Raw genomic sequence first — 12,074 nt, forward strand, 5'->3', positions numbered from 1 at the left:
TGTTTCCACGTATCGTTTATTGCAATGTACTTGCATTAAAAAATTAGGAATATATTTGGTATAAAATAAAAACACTTGAAAAAAGAATCCATATTGGAAAAAATTGTTACAATGAAACGATCAGTTTTAATTTCATTGTTTGCACTAATCACGAATAGAAAATTAAGATAAATTAAACTAAATTAAGTTAATTTAAATTAAATTATTACATTATTTATGCATCTCTATGTTTACAGTTTATATCCCTACATTGCTTTTATTTAAATTAAATAATTCGAAATTATATTTACACTTTTTTAAGTTTCTAATTCACTTCACATCATACAACCCAACTGTGCACTGTACCTATAAGCAAAGGGAAAAGATATTTAATGATATAAAAGAAATATTCTATTATATATCTATCAATTCAAACATTCGGATGTTTGGAAATACTTACGTCTTGGTGAAAAATTATGGTGATGTGTAACGCGTATATGAATATCTTGTGTCTCACCTATAAGTTTAAAATAGATGTTAAAAAATAGTTGAAAAATGTTATTTTTTCAACTTTTCATCTTAAAGTAACAAACTCTTTAAATTTTATTATAAATTTAAAATAAAGAGAATTAATATATACTTTCCCTGTACTTACCAATATATCTAATATGCACATACGTAATAAGTATTCAATCATATTAATATACTCACATGCAAGAAAAAAGTATACAAACAGGGCAATAGAACAAAAATAAAAACAGAGATACCTTCTTTCCATCATTGTACTGTATTCACTGATTAGAAATACGTACGAGCCGTTATAATAACTATAAATACAACAACAAATTCGCTGAAATTATGTACAATAATAAATTCATTAAAATTACGAATGATTAGAGCTTGACAAAAATCAAATACTTCAACAAAATTTTATCACATTGTTTTAACCTCTTAACCGGGCTATTTATCTCTTTGCAAAGATTTATCTTTAACTCTCTTCATTTATCGAAGAAAAGAATAAATAAATCAGTATTGAAGAAAAGAATAAATAAATCATTTGTTTCTCACTTCTATTAAAGAAACATACATTTAAATCATTCATTTTTTGTCTAAAACTTCTTATCAACATTATCAAATATTTAATCAAAGAAATTCACAAGTTAACCGATCGTAAATATTCCCGATTAACAAGTTAAAAATTAAGATCACCTTTGATCGAGTGTTTTCATAAGGTAATATAAAACTGCAAAGAGATAGTTATCTAAAAGATTAGTAAATGGTTTGATAAATTCTTGGTATTAGTTTAATCACTCAATAAATCATTCAAAACTGGTTGTAAAATAAAAAAAAAAAAAAATTAAAAAACATGCCGTTAGGATGGTTTATTCGTTCGATCGAACAAACCATGTAGAAGATTATTAAATTGGACATACGATGACGTATTGGCTTGTTCAAGCGGCAATCCATGTACCCTACCTGCATTGCCATGATCCAAAAGTCTCGGCATGTCACACTGTTCGCACTTATTCATCAACGGATGATTATCAAAAGTACACATCCTACAGACCCACGAAGGCCCATCTCTATCTTCTTCTCTATCATTTACATCGGCAGTACCCGTAGAAGGTTGCCAAACTGGTGGCTGATTTGATAACGACGGTGGTGCCAGATGAGAGGACGGTAGAAAAGGTTGACCGGTATAAATGCCCTGATAAAATTCTTCATTTGTTTCACCTAAAGGTACTGTAAAAATGATAAGAAAAAAAAAAAAAAAAAAGAAAAGAAAAATTGCAAAGTAATGTAATCATCGATGTATGTATAACGTAGAGGTTATTTATAAATTAAGGGTCAGTTCATACAAAACGATCTTAATTATTCTATCAGTATTAATTGAAAAGAAAAATTGAAAAATTCATTTCCAAATACATAACGTACGTTACATTTTGTTAATTATTAAATTTAGCCCTGTAATCGTTTTACAACAATTGTTTGTAAAGATAATTGATTAAAATGTTTAATTAATTAATCAAAAAAATACAAGATGTTTTTTAAGAAAAATGAAAAATGATTAAACTTCCGGTTTAACCGGGTCGGACATTTTTTACTTGGTTACATTAAAAATATTTGACACATGAAATCATGAAACTTTTCTTAATATATATATATATTTTTTTATTGGTCCTAACGATAAAACGAGATATTTAACTGGTCCTTAATTTATAATCAATAAGTATAGCTAAGTATACATGTACGATATAAAATCAGATAAAATAATTTTCAACGAATTACCTCGTGGATCCGACCACTGATCCACTTCGTCTGCAAGTCTATCGCATTCGATTTGCAATTGGTAAATTTCGCTTCGTAATTTTTTCTTCAGTTCCTGAGTGAAATAGCAAACATAACGGACTTCGTAAAGGTAATATTTGGAATCCGTTCTTTTTCCCATTTTACCTACCTGAGGCGATATCGAAGAATCTGGGGGTCTCGCTAAAGACTGCAGTTCTTTCTTCATTGCTTCGAGTCGTCCCTTTTCAGCTCTTAATTCCTTGGCAAGCCTTTCCTTCCTTGCTAATTGTTCAGCGACCAGTTTTCTTTGATGTTCAGCCACTAAAGACGTAAACGACCGAAGACTTAACGATTATATTCTTATACAAGGTTTGTAGGATTCCCTATTAATATTTTTATTGCTTTTCGCAAATAGAAAATCTCTTTAGAAATTCTGACCTCGACGTTACAATGACAAAGAGTTTGGGTTGCAGAGAAAGCTAAAAAAGGAGCGACGATGCGGAGTGCAACGTTCAGGAAACATGCGAGAGAGAAAGAGAAAGAGAAAGAGAAAGAAAGAGAGAAAGAGAGAGAGAGAGAGAGAGAGTACATTGCGACGATCGTAAGAAGGAAAAGCAGATCAGGTGGTCCACGTAGAATAGCCGTGGCGTGGCTATGTATAGCCGGAGCGTGGGGTTAGGAATGCGTAAATATCGTTCTCACTGTTTCATGTGGGCGTAGTACGTGCGACCGACTAACTCACAGGTAAATATACGTAGACGTTGATCTAAGAAGAGACTCCGAGGATAGAAAGGACAAAGAACGATAATCGTTATAGACTGATGTTATTTGAATGATGTATGTAAATATGTGCATATATGCATATGTACATATGTAAATTAAAACCATTACCTTGGTTTAACGGCGAACGATTTTGATCCTGGCCGATTAACGGTTTTTCTTTAACGGGACTAGAGGGAGGAGAGATTGCCGTTGGTTCAGACGGAGTCGCAGGGAGACTATTAGACGAAATAATATTCGTTATTGTTGGAACCGAAGGCGTAGTCGGGGCACTCATTGTTGTCGTCGGCCTTGGCAATTGACTCGGAGGTCCGGCAGGAAGTCCTAAAACCAAGAAACGCATTCGTTGTTGTTCGAACGATCCTTGCTTTATTGAGATTTTTATGAGATTGCTCAAAGGTATAATAATGAAAAATGGTTATGTACCTGGAGGCCTCTGAGGACTAATTTGAGCGGGGGGAAGCAGACTATTAGGCCTGGCCGGACCCATCGGTGGTCTGATTCTTGCTGCAGCTACACTGCCAACGCTTCCCGGGCCGATGCTAATCTGCAAGCGGCTTTGAAATCCTCGTGGGTCCAAAGACGAGGTCGAATATGTTAAACTCGAACCTTGCGACCTGATGTCGATCGGTGGTTGTGGTTCTGACGATGGTGGCCTCAGTGTCAAGCTTACCGATGTGTAACTTCGCGCGTGATCAAATTGCCCAGCGTTTTTTCCTACAGCCAACTGAGGTTCCGCGTAATGGGGTCGGGGTTCGACAACGAGGTCGCTTCGTTTACATGTACCGATTGTCGGCACCGTTCGGAAGTCTGCGGATTGCATAGGTTACAAAAAATGAATTTATTATGTTTTTACCTTGAATGATGATAAACGACATGACTGAGGTCGATCGAAGAAGAGGGGAGGGGGCTAAGGAGAGAAAAGGAATGCTTGACGTTTACCGTGCCACAGAGATAAAGAATATAAAAGGCGAAATAAAGAAAATTCAATTTGAGATAAATTTCAATGGATATGGTAACAAGATAAAAATCAAAACGAAAAGTAAATTTATCGGAAAAGAGAAGTGTAAAAAGAAAAAAAAAAAAAGAAAAAAAGAGAGAAAAACGATGAGTAAAAGATGAAAAGAGAAATGTTGGCGTGGAAGGTGTGGGCAAACGGAAAAACCGAGGACCGATTTTTGAATCGTGTCCAAACTTTAATTCCCTAACTGTTATTCTCAATCGTTATTAATTATATGCATCTCTTTGCCTGCTCTCTTCTTTTTTCATTTCATTTTATTTTTTTATGGGAGTAGGACGATCTGTTAAGTAGTATCATTCTCGATCGATATTCGGAAGAAGTCGACGGTTAATTTCGAAGCTCATGTAATCGATTATTACGATCGTGTGTTAGTTATCATTACTTATCGTTGACAAAACAGTTTCGCATCGCGTTCGCGCGTGCGATCAAAAATAATATCTCAACGATCTTGATTGTTATTATATCGTTGCTGTTAGGCCTGAGAAAAACGGGAGGATATTTATCAAATTTGAGAAAAAGAACGAAAAATACGTGCGTATCTATAACATATAGATATAGCATATATCTGGTAGTCACATCGTACCGCGGTTGCCCGCAGGACTGCAGGCGACATTAACGTTGAGTTCGAATCCAGGAGCAACATTGCTACTTGAGCAATTGTTGCCATTGGTGTTTGCAGACGGGACGTCATCGAAAAAACCGCGTGCTTTACAAGCCGCAGGTGCGGAAGAGGGTGCAGGTGGTTCGTTCGTAGTTACGGATGCCGCGGTACGTGAACAGCCAATAGGATAACGTCGTGCCACGCCGATGTCCAATGAGGCTGGCCTAGGAGGTCGCGAACCATTGCCATTCGACGTAATACGTTGCGCCGATTGGTGATTCATTGCGCAGCAACGCTGTTGTTGTTGTTGTTGTTGTTGCTGATAATGCTGCTGTTGTTGCTGCTGATGATGCGATTGATGGTGATGTTGAGCAGCAACAGCAGCAGCAGGTGGGGGCAGTGGAAAAGCGCCCGGGGTTGGACGCGATTCTTGGGTTGCTCGTAGACTTCTCGCGCATATCTCCCTGTCGTGGCTGTTCTGCAACGCACACGCATCTGAATCAGCCGGCTTTTTTTCCTCTGTTCATGCGTGATTCTTTCTTCGTTAAAATCGAGAACGAGCTGTCCATCTAATTTATCTTACGATCTATTGCTCATATATATTTATCAATATTAAATCTTGCGAGAGATTATAGAAAGCATCTCGAGCCCACACAAGTTCCACGCTACGTGCAAATGATTATAATGTGCGAGGGTGAAATGATTATGGAGGGACGTTCGCACATTTGATATCGAATGCGTATAAAATTTGTTATAATTTATTCGAATCGGTCGAGCACATTATACATACATACATACATACATACATACATACATACATATGTATATGTACATATAATACATACATCGTGACAATACATTTTTCGGTTAAATAATTTTTCAATCAAAAGATACAACTCCACAAAACAACACAAGTATTATATTGAAAAGAGATTAAGTAGGATAGCTGAAAAAAGGAATGACAAGATAACAGAAAGAAAAATATTATGGATTAAAGATTGTATTAATTCAATCAAAATTATAATAATCAAGATGGTTAACGGATTAGGAGATTGTAACGGATTAAAAGATTGACTCGTGCTTGAAATTTTCAAAAATGATCTGGATAAAGGTTAGCTGTACCTGTGCGATGCACTGGGAGACGACGTAATCAGGGAGCGCAGGGAACTGCTGCTTCAGCTCGTGGAACAGCTGCATGATAGCGATGTTAGAGCAGTGGCACTCCCCCATCGTGGGCCCCCATCCTCTTGGCAAGGATTACCTATAGGTGCCAGGATCTCTTGTTATGCATGTCTCATTTCTTTTCCTTCATATTTATTCCCTCTTTCAGAGCAAATTTTTATTGATCAGAACTACCATTAAAATGAAGCACGAAAATTGATTACATATATTCATAAATCAAATCTAAATTATCATGAAATATATAACAAAACGAACGTTCACCTTTTCAAATCAAATGACCTAACGTTTCGAAAATAAATGTTATTATTAAGTTATCCATTAATTATCAATTAACGAAGTATTAAAACGTCGTTAACCGTCCACCTTCGGTAGAGTTAATAATGGTCGACAGACTATTACGAAATGAAAATATTTAAACAACATCCGTTGGCTATACAAATTAGCGTTAAATATTGATATCTGTCGTACCTGTTTTTGGCCACGTTGCAAAGAAATTATTCCGGGAAGCTTAATTCTCGCACGTATTTATATTATATCGAACGGACACTTTTTATTTGGGACGAAGAGTTTCCTGAAAATTTATTCGACGATAAAAACGATAAAAATTATGATGAAATTCGAAAAAAAAAAAAAGATAATGGATGATATTCTCGCTGCAAAATAAAAATATCGACGTTTCATCCTTTAAAAATCGTACGTAGTTGTTGATTTTCTAAATAAAGTAGATCGTGAAATTGGCAACGCGTAAGGAATTGGTGGACACCTGTGCTGAACACGCGCGCGCGTGCTCACACTACGTAGGTGTGCCACATAATTAGCCGGCACTGTCGTGGCGTTGCACGCGCGTTCGTTCGCCCACGCATCCTTCCGCGCATGCGCGTTCCCGCCAATCTCTCTCTCTCTCTCTCTCTCTCTCTCTCTCTCTCTCTCTCTCTCCCTCTTCAGCCCTTCTTTAAATCGTCCTATTTCGTAGAAACTTGATAAATCTTTTTTCTCTCTCTTTTTTTTTTCTCTTTTTTTAAATGTACTATTTAGATCAATTCTTATGTCTAAGTAATTGTACACGAAACGAAAATTATTACATATATATATATGTATATATGTGTGTATATATATATGTATATATATGTATGTATGTATTTTTTTAGCAAAGATCTCCATTGTCGACTTCCACCGTACGATCGAGAATCATTGATAGGCAAGATCAGCACGATCAACAATTTGTCCCTTCGAAAGGCATCGGATCGATCGATTTCTTTCATATGTATGTACTTACATATTTGAGCTTCCATCGTTATATGCTCTGCTTTCCGCCCGTAAGTGTGTGTGTGCGTGTGTGTTTGTGTGTGCGGATAAAGAGAATTATTTCTGTTTTTTCTTCTTTATTTTTTTCTTTTCTTTCTTTTCTTTACCTCATACACCGTGTCACACGATAAAACGAAGAGAGGTTTTTGTTGATATTTCTTTTCTTTTCTCTCTCTCTCTCTCTCTCTCTCCTTCTTCCTCTTTTTTCTCTCAATGAACAAACAACAAATAATATTTCTTAAACGTATTGTACGTACGAATGGTGACTCTCGGAATTACACAAAAGTTCCTTTTCAAAATAATTCTCTTCCTCGAATTCGTGACCGACGAGATCGCGGTTAAATTGATCGATCAGATTTTATCTCAATTAAATGAATTCTTTAATTATCGGGATGACAGTAATACGAAAATACGATCTTCGATAGGGGAGTACAGATAAGCACGGTAAGATAGACGAGAGATACTTGTCGATGCTTTCTCGCGACTTTCGAAGAGCGTCTATACGTAAATGACCGAAATACAAATAAATTTGTGTGGGCAGACATTCGTAGCGAAGGTGGTAAGTAAGTTTCGAATTCGTTTTGTAGGGAGCTATCGCTTCGCTCGCGCTAAGCCAAGCGAACGACGGTGTGCGTGCCAAAGTTTAGTTTTTCACTGGCGTAGAATCTACGTATAGCTATGTCGCGGTCACAAAGTTAACGGGGGTATATGCCAAATATCGTTTCAAACGATATAATATATTTATCGACGAAAATATACGAGCGTGTTCTTACATAGAAATTATTTGTAATGCGAATATATACGGAGAAAGAACAAGAGGACGTTTATTAATGTTTACAATGTAATATCGAGTTACTAACGAGAACAACAGAATGATATTGTGTTCATTCAATATCTATCGTTACGACGATAGCTAACGATAACAACAGCAACAGCAACAGCAACAGCAACAACAACAACAACACCGACAATCAAAAATAAATATAAATAAATATAAAAAACAAACAAAAGATTAGAAAATGATGATCCGATGCAATATATCCGAAAGAAATCGAAGCGTATCTCTCGGTTGGAGGTAAAAGCTTTAAGAGAAGCGACTAAGACGTGGAGTGGGAAGGGGAAGAGGGTGTTTGAGCCTGGACCATGGCAAGGGGATGTGAGGAGGAGGGAAGAAAAGGGGAAAAACGAAAACGCATTTCACCGAGCCGGCGAAAAAGGAAAAGCGAAATTCCAGCTTGGCGAGAAGATATTTGTGTCATGAGGAGACACACAGAGCTGCTGTTTTCGTCTACGACCAGAAACACGAGGAAAAGGGACTTCCACGAGCGTTTTCATGCATTTTTCTCATGCTTTCGTTGGTGGAAGAAAAAACTGAGAGAAGATAGAGAGAGAGAAAGAGAGAGAAAGAGATAGAGAGAGAGAGAGAGAGAGAAGCTTTCGAATCTATTATTTATGTCGATACAAAAATTCTGCAAAATAAATTTCGTTTCGAATCGAATAAAAATTCATTTCGTCGTTCCAACTATCCCTTCCTTTTTTAATATTTTCTTTTTTTTTTTTTTTTTAAAAAAAGCCGCGCCTGTATCTCCCAAAATTTGTAACATTATTTCCACATTTAGAATATTTTCTTTCGAGAATGGTAAAACAATTTTTGGCTTTTTTCGTAGCGAATTTGCTTATAATCGGGGAGGGAGAGAAGGAGGAGGGATTGGAAGGATGAATGCAGCGATTGAGAGAGGGTAGGTGGGGTAAGCCTGCGTTTTGTAAAGCATCGAACGAAAATAAGAGAAGGAGGAGTAATAATTGACGAAGGTCCATAACGTTAAACAGAACTACTTATATACGTAAGTATGTAGGCCAAGTTTTGCGTTAAAAAATAAACGTTCCGATGTGAAAAATGTGTTTTTATATCTTTTTTGTAGTATAAAAGAACAAAAAAAAAAGAAAAAAAAGAAAAAGAAGAAAACACGCAAATATCGTTCTTTTCTTACTCGATACGGCAAAAATCATATAAGCAGCATACATTGATATCAATTAAATCGTATTAAATAGGCCTGCATGTATATATATATATTTATTCATACGTACACACATATGTATTATTTAACGACGTGCCGACAAATTGAAATGATATGTTTCGAAGTTTCGTGCCGAACGTTTATCACGACTGTATGGTCGCGTTTGTGTCGAGTATTGCATAATCAAGATGATTTCTTCCTCTGCGTGTAAACCTCCACCCCCAACCATTTCCTCCCCACTACCCTTCCCCCACCATTACTATGAGCAACTTCGCTATGAAAACAAGCAAGTTGTCCACTGAAAGGAACGTGTTTCTCGATCCACGTGGGCAACTTCTAAATCGATCAATATCGAGCCTGTCAAACTATCATAAATGATCAAAATTTAACTTCGTTATAATTAACAACGACTTACGATATACAATTAATATCTCTTGTACAATATAATTCATAAAACTTGCAAAATGGCGGAGACCGTTCACATACGACAATTGACTTAATTAATTACTTTCGAATAAACACTTCTCTTTCTCTCGAACGATAATCAAGCATACAATATCGTACTTTTTTCAAATTCGTTTCTAATGATTTTTATCCAACGACGACGACGATATTACAAACGACACGTGTCTACACTCTCAATATATATATATATATATTTTTTTTATTCATCCAATAAGAAAATCCAATTTTCGATAACAATCGATATCACGAACGATTTCCATCATGAATCCTACGTAATCGAGAATGACATCAAACGAATATTATCGAATGAAATCAAAGATATAATAGAATCAAAGATATCCTTAGAAAACATAACAGCAAATATATGGTATCTCGATCGGTTGGGGACGATCGAACGTAATAAAAAAAAAAAAAAAGAAAAAAAAAGAAAACAAAAAGGAAAAAAAAAAAAATTCTTGGAAGACAAATGCGCGTGGTTGCATCGTAGATAGTAGAGAACGTACAACGCGCATTCCGCGCAGCGCCGCGCGAGTGTATTTTCGCGTGGAGCGCGCGCGCAAAGAAGACGGCGAATAAAAGTCAAAGAGCGCTTCCTTTCCCTCTAACCACCCTCCCTAACCCTTCCTCATTCGTTCTCTCTTACTCTACCCTTCTCTCTCTCTCTCTCGTTCGTTAGCTCACTCACTCTCACTCGACAGTGGCGAGCGCGTCAGGGACGTAGAGAGAGAAACGAAGTACGCGGCTTTCGGCTCTTCGGAGAGCCGAAGAAGAAGCGAAGAAGCGAGACCGGAGGCCGAGGCCGCTTTTAGAAATGACTCTCGCCCCATCTCACCCCACCACACACCCGCCTACTCCCCACCATTTTCACTCTCACTCTCACTCTCTCACCTCTCACAGGAGAGACGCAGATGCAGGAGCGCGCGCGCGCGTACATACACGCGTTGCCCCGTTGCCCCGTTGCCCCGTTGCCCCGTTGCCCGTTTTCCATGTTTAGAGAAGAGAATCACGAGAGATAGATAGATAGATAGATAGATAGATAGATAGATAGATAGAGAGAGAGAGAGAGAGAGATAAATAGAAAAAAAGAGAGAAAGAAAGAATAGCAATGAACGAAGAAAGAAACAAAAAAAAGAGCAAGAACAAAAAAAAACAACTTACCGGACGGCGGCCATTGGAGAAGGAAAGACGTCGTCGTGCGGAGAGGTTAAATATGCGCGAACAAGTCGTTGGAAACGGCTTGATCGGACGATCGCGCTCCTGAACTCTTTTGAAACGTCGATTAGGGTAATTTATTTTTTTTTCCAGAAGTACGTACTTATGTATATTCGTAACGCGCAGCGCGGTGTCACTTGTCCGTCCGAAGGCGCGCGCGCGCGCGCCCACTCGTCAGAGCACTCTTTCTTTCCTCTCTCTCTCTCTCTCTCTCTCTCTTTCTCTCTTTCTATCTCTATCAATGTTTCTCTGTTCCTCTCGAGAGTGCGCCTCGTGTTCACTCGTTTTCCCTCGTATGTTCTATTTCTTTTCTACTTTTCTCTCTCTCTCTCTTTCTTTCTTTTTCTCTTGTCTGTCGTTCTTTATCTTCTTTCTTTTTTTAATAATCTACTCGTCTAATTATTATCTCGAGATGGACATACGACCGGAAGCGCGCGCGCGCGCGTTATCCTTTTTTCACTCTCTCTCTCTCTCTCTCTCTTTCTTTCTCTTTCGTGTTTTCGCGAAATCGGAGCGACGCGAGACGACCGTCCGTCGAAGGCAGCGATCAGCTGTCCACTGCCCCCCACCTAACAGAACGTCTACCGCGCGATTCTAGCGAGCAACCGGCGAGCGAGAGAGCGCGCACACCCACCCGCCAGTAACCCGATCGCGCATACTACCGTTCTCTCTTTCTTTCTCTTTCTCTTTCTCTTTCTCTTTCTCTCATTCCTTCCTTCTCACTCTCCCTATGTGACTTTACATCTATGCAACATGCGCTCGTACGACTCGCGTAGTCGTTGCGTCGCCGGCGGATCGCAGCGAGTGCCTCTCTCTCACTATTTATGAATGGGAAGAGAGAAACGTTCGTCAGAATCGTTTGCTCCTCCTTCGGTAAGTATCATGAGGAAGGGGAAGTCGCATGGCTATTTTAACACACATCGGAAGACGCGTTGCGATACCTTTCTGACTTTCGGATAAGACTATTCGTTCTTTTTCTATTCATTTGTCTTCCGTACCGCCACGGTCAGAGAGAGAGAGAGAGAGAGAAAGTTCTTTACCGGCGCTTCACGAGTGCCCTCTTTCGTCGTTCTTTTCAAACTTGTCGCTCCCTAACATACCGATCGGAACACGTTCTTTATTTTCGAAGAAAGATGGCGGGAAAATGTTTCCATCGGAGTAATGGCTTAAATTTACTGGAAAAACACAGGTACATATATATATATATATATATATATATATA

General features: G+C 38.0%; 1 protein-coding gene across 6 annotated transcripts; it reads right to left on the minus strand.

Moving 5' to 3' along the window:
- Positions 1 to 72: 72 nt before the first annotated feature.
- On the minus strand, positions 73 to 11,371 carry LOC127066292 (TGF-beta-activated kinase 1 and MAP3K7-binding protein 3-like). 6 transcript variants are annotated; one of them, XM_050999823.1, is made up of 11 exons: positions 10,799 to 11,371; positions 6,321 to 6,423; positions 5,793 to 5,931; positions 4,653 to 5,148; positions 3,475 to 3,858; positions 3,160 to 3,372; positions 2,438 to 2,589; positions 2,269 to 2,362; positions 1,456 to 1,722; positions 440 to 496; positions 73 to 345 (listed from the first exon to the last, which is right to left on the minus strand). In XM_050999823.1, the coding sequence occupies exons 3-11, from the start codon at positions 5,898 to 5,900 to the stop codon at positions 320 to 322; spliced, it is 1,797 nt and encodes a 598-aa protein (XP_050855780.1). In that variant the 5' UTR covers positions 5,901 to 5,931; positions 6,321 to 6,423; positions 10,799 to 11,371; the 3' UTR covers positions 73 to 319. The 6 variants fall into 6 exon arrangements, with proteins under 6 accessions (XP_050855780.1, XP_050855776.1, XP_050855779.1 ...); XM_050999819.1 differs by lacking the exons at positions 73 to 345; positions 440 to 496 and having other exon boundaries at positions 748 to 1,722; positions 10,799 to 11,370; XM_050999822.1 differs by lacking the exons at positions 73 to 345; positions 440 to 496; positions 10,799 to 11,371 and adding an exon at positions 7,129 to 8,644 and having other exon boundaries at positions 748 to 1,722.
- Between the last annotated feature and the right edge of the window lie 703 nt (positions 11,372 to 12,074).

The sequence above is a fragment of the Vespula vulgaris genome, chromosome 9 (genome assembly GCF_905475345.1).
Source record: "Vespula vulgaris chromosome 9, iyVesVulg1.1, whole genome shotgun sequence".
Lineage (NCBI taxonomy): Eukaryota > Metazoa > Arthropoda > Insecta > Hymenoptera > Vespidae > Vespula > Vespula vulgaris.

Excerpts from the sequence above, each read along its gene's own strand:
- LOC127066292 (XM_050999821.1), bottom strand. The coding sequence starts at position 5,900 with ATGGGGGAGTGCCACTGCTCTAACATCGCTATCATGCAGCTGTTCCAC. Across the intron at positions 3,859-4,652 it reads CAGTCCTGCGGGCAACCGCG|ACTTCCGAACGGTGCCGACA; the intron begins GTACGATGTGAC and ends TGCAATCCGCAG. Across the intron at positions 2,363-2,437 it reads ATTCTTCGATATCGCCTCAG|GAACTGAAGAAAAAATTACG; the intron begins GTAGGTAAAATG and ends TATTTCACTCAG.